General features: G+C 37.7%; 1 protein-coding gene and 1 long non-coding RNA gene across 2 annotated transcripts in view; one reads left to right on the forward strand and one right to left on the reverse strand.

Moving 5' to 3' along the window:
• Positions 1-1,161, forward strand: part of LOC136877317 (uncharacterized) — a 41,549-nt gene extending 40,388 nt beyond the window's left edge. Inside the window, exon 4 of the long non-coding RNA XR_010860751.2 lies at positions 865-1,161. This is a non-coding gene — a long non-coding RNA (uncharacterized lncRNA). The remainder of the gene's footprint in view (positions 1-864) is intronic.
• EMC4 (ER membrane protein complex subunit 4) overlaps positions 361-12,508 on the reverse strand; it is a 65,626-nt gene continuing 53,478 nt past the window's right edge. Inside the window, exon 4 of the mRNA XM_067151254.2 lies at positions 361-1,402. Within this exon, the coding sequence (XP_067007355.1) occupies positions 1,206-1,402 (197 nt within the window). The 3' untranslated portion in view covers positions 361-1,205. The remainder of the gene's footprint in view (positions 1,403-12,508) is intronic.

Below are 12,508 nucleotides of genomic sequence, written 5' to 3' on the forward strand. Positions count from 1 at the left end.
AAGTTTGATTTATAATTACAGTAAAAATGTTTCAGTTAACAAAGTTCTACACATCTCTTCTTAAAGTTACACTTAGTGACCTACTAAGCGCTGGCATTATCTCTTGGAAATGGTATCTTATATCCAACACCCTTAAGAACTCTATTTCTCTCGTGAAGATGTACCTTATGATCTGATCCATCGCAAAGTTTTCTTCCATGTTCTACAGTATGAACACTCTTCTTCAAAGACCTTGAACTGGTCAGAAAATGGAGAGCAATTTTTGAGCACTAAAAATGCAATATTCATTATGCTACAAGGTAAACTCTTAAATGTTTCTTTTCTTTATAATTAGGTTGGTAAAAAATACATCTTCAGGCATAACAAACAACATCTCCTTTATTTTAGTATGCATTTCCATATATTGTAAACAGAAAAAGAAATTGTACCTGATACCTTAAGGTAAACAAATTCTAACCAATATAAAATATTTTATATTTTTAAACATTCAGGTTGGGGGTTTCATACATTCTTAACATGTGACATATGATCATTGAAACAGCTTAATATTTCAAAATAAATTGTTCCAGAATTTTAAAAAATTATCTGTAGAACATAGGTCAGCCAACTGAATTACTATTTCATTATTATACTTCAGATTGTCAGACTCCTCTCTTCACTAGCAGTTGAAAACGAGAACATTCACCTTTTAATCACTGTGCAACACATTAACAATACAACCACATTTAATGTCTCTTCCAGTTGTATAAATTCTGACCTGCAGATAGTTTGGAAATACATAACACTTCTCATACACAAAGTTCTTGTCCTCAAATATATGATATCCAATACCAGAATAATAACATTATTTATTTTCTCTTTCAGTTACCTAATGATGCCAAGCTGACATATCACCATCAGCCAAACGACACAGAAGTCTTGCCAATTAGTTACACTTTGTTTTCCAATGATTTTTATACTTCCAATGTTGAAACTTTTGATTTATGAAGATTTATGTTGAAAATAAGGTTATATTGCCCTCAGAACTTTTGAATGTTTTAAAATATGGAAGTATTACCAACAAAATGACCAAGCTGTATAAAATGTTTTCTGAGTGCTCTATAACCCTATTATACTGTACATCTATTTTCTAACTGTACAAATATACACAACCAAAACTTATATACGAGTTCATGGGAGGGGGGGAAAAAACTGTTAAACGTGACCTATAGTAAACTGATCCCACCTCCTGAATATTCCATCCTCTGCTGTGGTTCCACAAAAGCTAGCCAGTCTGAAGAGTGAGAAGGCAACAGTCCCATTGAATGGCATTTGTATAGTGCCAGAGCTACACTTACAATATTACCTAAAAAATACACAAACTTCTGTCCAGCTGCATGGCTTCCCTCGATCATCTTGAAGGCTGAAAAAAAAATTTAAAACTTCAATATATTGAACATTATGACAAGTAATATACCAAAAAATACATAAAACTTCCTGAACATCTACAATTATGCTCATTGGATGGTAAATACTTCACAGTTAATGAGAATGTTAAGGATTGAATCACTACAGGTATATAAAACTGAGAGCTATAAAAATCAACATGTGCCAAACTGATGTTTCAGATTATGGAATAAACTGCACAGTAGAACAGAGGAGTTGCAGGATTTCAATTCAAGTCAATTTATTCCTGCTACCCTATATATATTTAATACAACTTATAATCTAATAGATTACATTTTTTTTTCTTCATTTTAAGACGGGATTTGTTTCGTCTCATATTCAAGACATCCTCAGCAGTAAACATTTAATATTTGTTTCTAATCTTCCTTGTAGTTTTTCTCGGTGGAAATATATACATTTTTTTAAAACTTAATAACGTAGCCCAAAATATTTTGGAAGTATATCCAACAGCCTCCATACACAGCATAGTTCTTTTACGTGCCCGTAAATCTACTGACACTAGGCTGACGTATTTGAGCATCTTCAAATACCACCAGACTGAGCCAGGATCAAACCTACCAAGTTGAAGTCAGAAGGCCAGCGCCTCAACCAGCTGAGCCACTCAGTCTGGCCAAATGATGATGAAGACGACACATACACCCATCCCTGTGCCAGCGAAATTTTCAAATACCACCAGACTGAGCCAGGATCAAACCTACCAAGTTGAAGTCAGAAGGCCAGCGCCTCAACCAGCTGAGCCACTCAGTCTGGCCAAATGATGATGAAGACGACACATACACCCATCCCCGTGCCAGCGAAATTAACCCGGGACCCCTGTGACCAAAGGCCAGCACGCTAACCATTTAGCCATGGAGCCGGATTGGCATACATAGTAATAATTACTATGTAAGTCTAAATTAGAAATATAAACAATTAATTGACTGTGGTATGACTGATCTGAACATTTGTGATGAAATTTTAAAAAATATTGTTTATAATAAATAGAAATAAATTCCTCATCCATCAAAAGCAACCCTAGATTTGATTTTACTCATCAAGTGAGGGGCTATCAATGAAGTGTCAGCTCACACAGAGTTATTTAATAGAAAATCTTTCATAAACAAAGTCTTTTAAACCAGTACAAGAAATATAAAACACAAAAAAGAAATCAGAAATACTGATAATGTTTGCCTCAATTAGGGATTTCATCAAAGTAAGTGAAACTAAAGAGTATATCCACACTGAAAGGATTGAAAATTCATACTATTAAACAACTTTACAGTTTGGTTAAGATTTTGGGAGTGGTAACTTCTATTACTGAAATGTTTAACAGGTACCCTGAGTTTCCACCTATTTAATACAACTTATATTCTTATAGATTACATATTTTTTTATTTTCTTCATTTTAAAAGACGGGAATTGTTTCATATTTGAGACATCCTCAGCTGTAAAAATTGAATATCTGTTTCTAACCTTCCTTGTAGAGTTTTTCTCTGTGGAAAAAGTTCTTCTCACTTACTAGCACCTTAAAAACAGTATTTGGAATGTATAATAAGAACACACTCAACGGCCAGTCTATACTGCTAATAATAAGAGTTGGCGTTTGACATTTCTTAGAGGGAGGTCAGTTTACTGCCTGTCAAGGCGGGATAAAGGGAGTGGCTGTGTGGTTGCCATGGAAACGAGGGTGGGGCGACTGCGGTTGCCATGGAGATAAAACTTCAGGACAGCTCGTCTTGCTGGGAGTTGCCAAACCTCTCGCTTCACTTGTGAGCTAGATCTTGTCGCAAGCAGTTCAGTGTGTATTTTAAATACTACTTACGTACGTACGATCATTGTATTTTAATTTATATTTCTAGTACGATGAATACTCCTCGAGGGAGTTTGAATCCCACCGTCTGCTCTTCTCAGAATAGTTTTCTGTGGTTTAATATTTTCACTTCCAGGCAAATGCCAGTATAGTTCCTATCCATAGGCACCCCTTACCCAATTTCATTCACCATAACACATTTCGTCTTCATTAGCTCCTCAACTGAGGTTGGTGCCTGGAAGGGCATCCAGCAGTAGAAACATGCTGTATACATTAATCTCATCTCATCTCATCCTGACCCGGTATCAATAAACGAGACTGAGAGGTAGACATACATACAGACAGAGGAAAGTAGGCTGATTATATTTTGAGCAGCTGCTTACTTAACGTCATAGTATGAATATTTGAACAGTTTGAGCATTATGTAAGCATTCATTTATTTATTTATTTATTTATTTATTTATTTACTTATTTAGTCTGATCCAGGACACCTTAGATTTGCCATAAGACACAGAATAATACACAATAACAATTTTGAGGGAAGATAAAAAGATTAATGTTTAAAAAAATGATAGGTTACAATTAACCATGTTAAATGGCATGAACTCCATATAAATGGTGACGAAGAATCGAAACGGAGTACTTGATGAGTGAGACGACTATCTCATCTTGTAGGCTTCTCGCTAGTTTATATTTTTGTCGCCATGTGACGAAAGATTTGGGAATTGTTCCCCTCGCGCCAAAGAAAAGTCCAGTCACCGTAATTTTTTTAAGGTTATACGACTCAAGAAAGAAAGGGATGGTTGGATTATAGATATCCTTTTTCTCATTGTCTACGTCAGTCGGCTGAGAGGCTGAAGATTCAAAGCGTACCGTAGGATCAATAATTTCTGCTTCGTTCCTCCGTCTGTCAATCGCTATAATATCAATCCTGCGAGTGCTGCCTCCTTCGGCGAGGCAGTGGACTTCTTCGTACACTTCTAGATTTTTGAGACGAAGAGCATTAGCAATCAGGTTTCTGATGATGTTATGGCGTTTGATCCTAAGCAGTTCTCCTTGAGGGCAACTCCCCAGCACATGTGGTAAGGTTTCATACTCACTGCAGTGGCCTGTGCTGGTAGAACGTCCCGGCAGAGTACGTACTGGTGCAACCATCGCTGTCATCTTCAACATCTCCCTCCATTCCGAACAAGTTAAACCATCTCTTCTGGTAACCCAAGAATTAGCAGCAGGAACTTGAGCAAATAACTCAACACCTCTTCCTTTTTGCGGATATGCACACCAAGCTTCAAATTCGCGTGTTCTAAGTATATCGCGCAGTTGTCTAACAGATTTCGTTGATGTCTCTTCATTGAGTTGAAGTTCACATAGGCAGCGAGTTTTTATTGCTGTGAAATTTCGAACAGCATTTACGTGCGAATCATTCACAGCTTCTAGCTTAAGATTGATGTTAAGCTGTTGAAGGTACGCTTCCCAAGTAGCGCGCATTAGTGCTAACCCTTTACATTTGTGGCTCGAATATATCATACTTGCCGGTGTGTCACTCGGAAGTTGTAGAATTTCTTTAAGTGCGCTTCTGATCATGTTGTCGGCTTTTAACAGACTTGATTTGGGAATTCTGTCAACCGAAACAGTCTGGAAGGGGTATATCAGTGTAGGGTCAATAAACTGATTTATTACAGTCAATTTTTGTTGCGGTTGGAGTAAGTGAGTCCTGGTAATCTGATCTAAGTTAGCTTTCAATTTTTCAAGTACCTGATGTTCATTGAAGACTAAAGTCTGTCTGAAAGTTGCCCCTAAATATTTTATTTCTTCACTATCTTTTTTTTTTTTTTGCTAGGGGCTTTACGTCGCACCGACACAGATAGGTCTTATGGCGACAATGGGATAGGAAAGGCCTAGGAGTTGGAAGGAAGCGGCCGTGGCCTTAATTAAGGTACAGCCCCAGCATTTGCCTGGTGTGAAAATGGGAAACCACGGAAAACCATCTTCAGGGCTGCCGATAGTGGGATTCGAACCTACTATCTCCCGGATGCTCACTATCATTTATACTTCTAATGTTTCCAGAGACCGTCACGATATCGTCAGAATGAAGTTTACCATTTTCTATAATAATGGCATTTGATTTGTCTGCATTTATATGCAAACCTATTTCTTGAAGCAGATTTATGACGGAAGTGACTAGGATTGAAGCTGCTGCTTGATCTTTAGCTATGATCACCAGATCGTCGGCAAAGCATAGGGATGTTAAAGGTACAGTGTTAGGACTCAATTGAAAACCATACATTTCTGATACTTTGATGTCTGTGAGTTCATCAAGGATGTGGTTTATACCCCAGTTAAAAAGAAAGGTGAAATGGGATCTCCTTGCATCACCCCACATTTGATGTTTATCTTATCTGTATGACCACGAGCAGTTTGAACTTGTGTTGTGTTTTCTGTGAGAAGGTTGAATAGTAACTTCTTAATGGATCTGGGTAGTATAGAGTTCTCTATTGTCGCCTTTAAGTGATTGTGTCCAATACTATCGAACGCTTTGCTGATGTCGAGGAATACTACGCAGCCTGAAATCTTTTTCATTACAGCTGTTCGTAAAATGCCATCAACAATATTCACGTTAATGAAAGAGCCAGGGGTCATGACAAAACCTCTTTGGAACTGGATCAAAGGGATGTATTCCCTTACAATTTTATCAAGGATCTTACTTAATATGCGCCGAATAATGGAGCAAATACTAATCGGTCTCCATTTGGACAGATCATTCTCTTCACCGCCTTTATGTATAAGAACAGTTCTCACTGCCTTAAAAACCTCAGGAATGAACCCACTTTCAAATATTCTTCTGATGATATGGGCTAAAATATTAGCAGCAAGTGGATCATAAACAGATTTCAATAAAACCTTATCCGGACCTGGGCTAGTGTCAATTGCTATGCTCTTGATAACAGAGAAAACTAACTCTTGAGATATTGAAATTGTATCATCTAAGGTTTCATTCGTATAATCGATATAGGAGTCTCTCGTGCAATCATTAGGAGTTTCAAATCTGTTCCTAAAATATCCTTCAACAACATCTTTCTCTAGTTTCAAATTATTAGTTATTTTGCCACTTAAAATTTTTCTAATTGCTTTCCTCCTTTGGTAAAAATATTCATATTGAGTCACTTCATACTCGAATTTAGCCTTCCGACGTTCACGATCATTCTTAGAGGATCTCTGTGGGTTACTGGAGGTTGTTATTTTTGTAAGTGCCTATTGTATAGGAAAGTGTAAGTTAACAGTTAAGTATGAGATGAGCTACAATTGCTTTAAAAAGGGTAGCACTGTCGAAGATGTTAAGTGTTGCAGCAAAATCCTTTGTTTTGAAATCGGAAAGTGTAAAATTCAACGGTTTTAATATGCTCATCTTTTATCCTACTTCTTAAAACTCATATAATTGCCTTTACACCCACAACCATCTGGTAACTAAGTTTTTTTTTTGTTTTTTTTTTTGCAAGTAGCTTTACATCGCACCGACACAGATAGGTCTTATGGCGACGATGGGACAGGAAAGGGCTAGGAATGGGAAGGAAGCGGCTGTGGCCTTAATTAAGGTACAGCCCCAGCATTTGCCTGGTGTGAAAATGGGAAACCACGGAAAACCATCTTCAGTGCTGCCGACAGTGGAGTTCGAGTTCCCAAATACTGCATACTGGCCGCACTTAAGCGACTGCAGCTATCCAGCTCGGTAAATAAAAGGTTTATTTGAGTCCTGTTTATTCCCTGTCAGTCCCGATATAAACACATCAGTCTCAAACAGTAAATACAAGTAATTTAATGAATTTCAACATACGATTCGTAAGATTCCCAGTTTCGCCAGTTACTTGAGGGACGACACCGCCTGGCCAGGTAGTCTACAACAGATCACAGCGGTCAGAATGAAGGATGGAACGAGTGAGCCAGAAGCGAGGGGTAAGAGCATGTAGAAAGGAATGCTGGAATGTGGCAACATCATGAAATGGCACGTGCATTGCTCCTCCCTCCAACCTTACCTGTCAGACGCCAACTTTAGTTAAGTCTAGTACAATATTATATTTTAATCTTAACAATACCTTTTTTTTACAGCTGAGGATGTATCAAAGACGAGACGAATCATGTCCCGTGTTTTAATATTAAGAAAATAAAACATATGTAATCTGTAAGATAAGTTGTATTGAACAGGTGGAACCTCACAGTATCTGTTAAATATTTCTGTAATATCCTGTCAATACGGACCCAAAAATGTTTATAGTACGCAATAACTATTCTATTTCCACAGATCGGTAACAATAAAAAGAGAAAAACTATCACAGGAGATGATGTGCTGACTACACTATTTTTTTATACAGAAGATCGATGACATTCAACTACTGCAACATACTGATTTTTGAAAACAACTGTAACTAACAATCACTAACGAGCCTGTCAACCGAGATATTTTTAAAACAGAAAAAAACAATGTAATTACCAATGCTATCCAAAACAATACACTTGTTTCAAAATTTGTGCAAATTTAATTTTGTGTGTGTGTGTGTATAATTTAGCATGCTAAACAATTAAAATAAGCAAGTATGATAAGGAAAGCACTAGATTATTTAAATTATCTCTAGTCATTTTGCCACGAGTACTATCTGCATGTGATGAGAAGTCGCAGCAGCTTGTAGGTACGACACAAGTAACAGATACTATACTCCTGGCTACAAAAATTAGTCGTGACAGACAATGCGAACTCCTGCATATCCTTTGAAATTTCAAGACACCACCTCAATTTGCAAGGGTCAGCACGGACAGAACAGATGTTTATTGCCAGGCCTTGAGAAAGGCGCTTGCACAGCAGCGATGTTTATCCCCTCACACCTCTTACCCGCCATCCATGCGACTTCTCGTCAGACAACTATAGTACAATTTATCAGAAAAATATCAACTCTCAGTAAAAGTGATACTACAAAAGCAATTACACAAACTAGGATATGTCATTCACACATCTGAAAGAAGGGTTTAAACCGGTGTGCAGCAGTTTTTGATCCTCAGCGTACTGCAGGTTTTATCAGCTGTAAGTTTTGTAGGCAGAGTCTAAAACACAAATTGAACTACAAAATTGTTTTCTATGAGTTCAAGAAGTGAGTGAGTGTAATAGAAGAGTATAAAAAAATTAATGAATTAGATTTGAAGATCTGCTAAAGGTCAAGACCATTGAGATGACAATATACAGTAGCATTACTCAACCAGCATTAGCATGTTAACATACAGAGTGGATAGCAGCAAGGTGAAGCAATGTATTATTAAAAAATGTGATTTTGCATAAAGCCATGTGATGGAAAGGAATTACTTATGAGGACAAAAGAATTATTTTCACTGTACACAATAATAGAGAAAAGTGAAAATTAGGCCATAATGGACAGAATCATAAAACTGTCTCTGCAGTTGACCCCACTAAATACATAGTCATACAAGTGTACGGCCCAGTTTATTAAACCTCAGTTAACACAACTCCATGTTAAATAATTTAACCAACATTGGTTAAGGCTAACAATCTAAACTGTAGACATGATATGGGCTTTTGTGCTAATGTCGTGCCAAGAAAACAAGGTAAAACATTTTGCAGAGAACTTTGCTCCGCGTCTTTAGAAGAAAATCTCGACGGTTCATGAGGAAGACTTCTCCAATAAATAAAGTCTGAATTTAGATGTTAGTAATAGAAATGTAAGTGGTACATACATTCATCACCAGATGGCTCACTGTACACGGTACAGCGCTAGCATTAAAAGCAGAAGCTGGCTGCACCATCAGAATCAGAACAATTGTTTTCACACATATGAAAGTATGATACTGACACAAGTCTGGAATGAAATATCTGGTGATGAACATAAGAAATTTGGAAAACACCAAAATGAAATAACAATAGCAAAAGGACAGGGAATAGAACTACCAACGTTAAGTCCTTATTGGCTGGCAACCACGTATTAATTGATAGGCAGTGTCCCTGTTGAAACTGTTAAGATTTCTTTGTATTTCCACAGCTTCCCTTAATGTCCAGTGTGGGTAAGAGCTCGAACATCTTGGAACACGGCATCATGACCCGACAATAGGGTGTGCTCAGTTATTGCTGATTTGTTTGGCTGGTTGAGGTGGATATTTCTCTGGTGTTCCTTGATGCTAGTCCCAATGGACTGGCTAGTTTGGCCAATGTATACCTTGCCACAAGTATAGCAAATTTTTTACACCCCAGGATGTGATAATGGAAACAATTTGTCCTTGCCTTTACCTAAACTGTGAGCAATTTTGGTGACAGTGCCAAACACGTTTTCTCTGGGATGCAGGGCTCTATAAATCTGCAAATCGCTGTAACCATTACTCTTGAACGCGACTTTGAGCGTGTCCATCTGCACCTGGATATGTGATGGCTCACAAATTCATCTCACCCTCTTGGCAAGTGTTGTGTGAATGCCTTGTTTTTGTGCTGGATGGTGGTGACAATCTGCATGAAGATAGCGATTTGTGTGGGTAGGCTTACGATAGATGGTATGTCCTAAGGAGCCATCTGGTTTCTTTCTTACTAGAACATCCAACAAAGGAAGGCATCCGTCCGACTCCATCTCCATAGTGAATTTTATTGAAAGATGTTGCTGATTTAGGTGGTTTAAAAATAGATAAAGTTTCTCAGGACCTTCTGTCCAGACCACAAATGCATCAACATACCTCCACATCATAGGTTTGACGGGCACCGAAGCAATAGTCTCCTCCTCAAAATGCTCCATAAAGAAATTAGCTACTACGGGCGAAAGTGGACTTCCCATAGCCATTCCGTCCGTCTGTTCGTAAAAATTCCCACCCCACAAAAAATAACTGGAAGTCATGCAGTAGTTAATAGCTTAGTAATGTCCTCAGGGAGCAGATGTTCAATGACAGAAATGACAGAGTCAATCGGCACTTTAACGAACAAGGACTCCACATCGAAACTCACCAAAAGTGCATTAGGTGGAAGGGTTATGGTTGACAGCTTGTTGACGAAATACCGATAGTCCCTGACGTATGATTCAGTACGTCCTATGTGTAGCTGAAGCAATTTGCTTAGGTATTTAGCCAGAGCATACATAAGAGAGACACAATATTGACTATAGTGAAAAAGTTGGAAACAACTGGATCTTTCCTGAGCAAGTCTGGCAAGCATCGCACATCTGGTTTGGCAGATGTGGCAGATGTTTAGATGAGTTTGCTTCAGTCTCCTAGAAAATCATTATGCCATTTGTCTCAGGAGGTGGGATATTCATATTCCATAAGTCCAAGAGCGACCAACGTAAAGGAACTGCAGCCACATAAAACGACTGGCATTCACAAGTTGCAGGAGCGAATAATGAATGTGACCGTAACTGCACATGGTTCTTGAATTTGACTCTATAGCTACCGGGACTTCCGAACATCACTTCATTCACAAAGGCCTGGTTCCATGAATTCTCAAAATACCCACATTTGGGCCACACACAACCCACATGGTATTCATGAAAGACCCCTACACCAATAGACGGTCAGAGTTTGGTGTGCAGTGTTGGCAAACCGAATAGCGAGCCCATTCTTCTAAGATAAAATGAATACAGACTGGTACAAGGATATTTTCCTGCAATTAGCCAAGCAACTAGGTGGCACTGAGCTAACTCAGAGTTGTTAGTTTCAACATGCCAACTGAATCTCTCACTCTGATCAGCAGCTTTTTTTGAGGAATCTCTAAGAATTTGTGGCTGCCAAGATCACCGGACTTAACACCACCAGATTATTTTCTGTGGAATTACCTTAAGGATAAAGTGTATCGAAACAGACTATGAACAATTGAATATTTGAAGACCAACAACACAACTGAAATCAATGGAACAGAGAGTAAATGTTGTAGCGAACAGCCCAGAAGCATGGAACAACGGGTATGACTGTATCTACAGAAAGATGGAGGTCATTTCCAACATCTGCTCTACTGGTAAGTGAATTTTCCCACAGTTTCTTCATATTTATAATGTAGTTTCATCTTTTTTTTTCTTTAATTTTACTTTATTAATATAGTCTACAACAAAGAAATACATTTTATATATTAAATTATTAAATTAGTTATTTACACAAAGATAAGAAACTTGAAATGAATGTGAATGCTTTATAAAACAACCACTTGATTTAGGACACTATTTGTTGACAAAATACTAAAAACTACATCCCACTGTAAAAGAAGATATAATGTAACTGAACAATAACTTAACCCCATGTGAAGTCAATTTTGGTGATTACGGCAATATTTACGCCAATGCATTTAATAATGTATTATGAGCATTATTTATTTCAATGTAAGAAAACTATAGCAAATTGGTGACATTCTGTGGCACTTAAAGTTGAAAATCTTTTGTTAAGCAAGAGGGCTAAATATAAAGAAAGTTGTGTAAGAGGTTGGTTGGTCTGACATGAAGCATATAACCCAACAGTTTTCAGAGCGTCAGTATGCCATTGTTCAGCGTGAGTATTTTGGCAACTGCATGCCACATGTGACAAAAATGCAAGACAGTGACTAGCTTGGATGGAAAAAAAAAAAAAAAAAATAATAATAAAAAAAAAATTGCAAGGGTAGAAGTGATGGTTCGTGGGAGAACCCTGTGACTAGAAAAGTTTATTTAACGGCTGGATCGCCAGATATGCAATTGTCTTGTCTGTTTGCATCTTTGGGAATTGTGTGACTTGTGGCTGGGACATATGACTGATATTGGCATTGCTGCACATCAATGGAAATCTGCTGTGAAGTGCTAAGCTATAATAGCTTCAAACTTTGAGTATGTACAGCATTCACTATGGTCTCAGATCATGAACTTGTTTTGTACATTATTGGTGAGTGTAGCAAGGCATGAGGGTATCTAACCTCAACTTCAAGCGAGTGTGTAATAGTGCATCCATACAAACATTAGGAGATGAAAGCTATCAGTCATGAGCCTGCACTTTTTCACTACATAGATAATGTACATATCTGAGCTAAGACAAAGGTATCTTACTTTGTAAATATGTATAATTTAATTTAGCATGTGCTAAGGGACAAAGCAAATCCAAATGTGATACTTTCCTAGCAAGGCCATTGTACCAGCTAGTTTAAATTCAGTGACTATGTGGTATAGTGAGGGAAGAGTGTGTTTCAGATGATGTATTAGGTTATGAAGGTGGATACTGTTGGCATGTTACTTACATAGGCTATATATGTGATCAGTGATAATTTTGTAAAGTGATGGAAGAATA

Source organism: Anabrus simplex, chromosome 7, assembly GCF_040414725.1.
Source record: "Anabrus simplex isolate iqAnaSimp1 chromosome 7, ASM4041472v1, whole genome shotgun sequence".
NCBI lineage: Eukaryota > Metazoa > Arthropoda > Insecta > Orthoptera > Tettigoniidae > Anabrus > Anabrus simplex.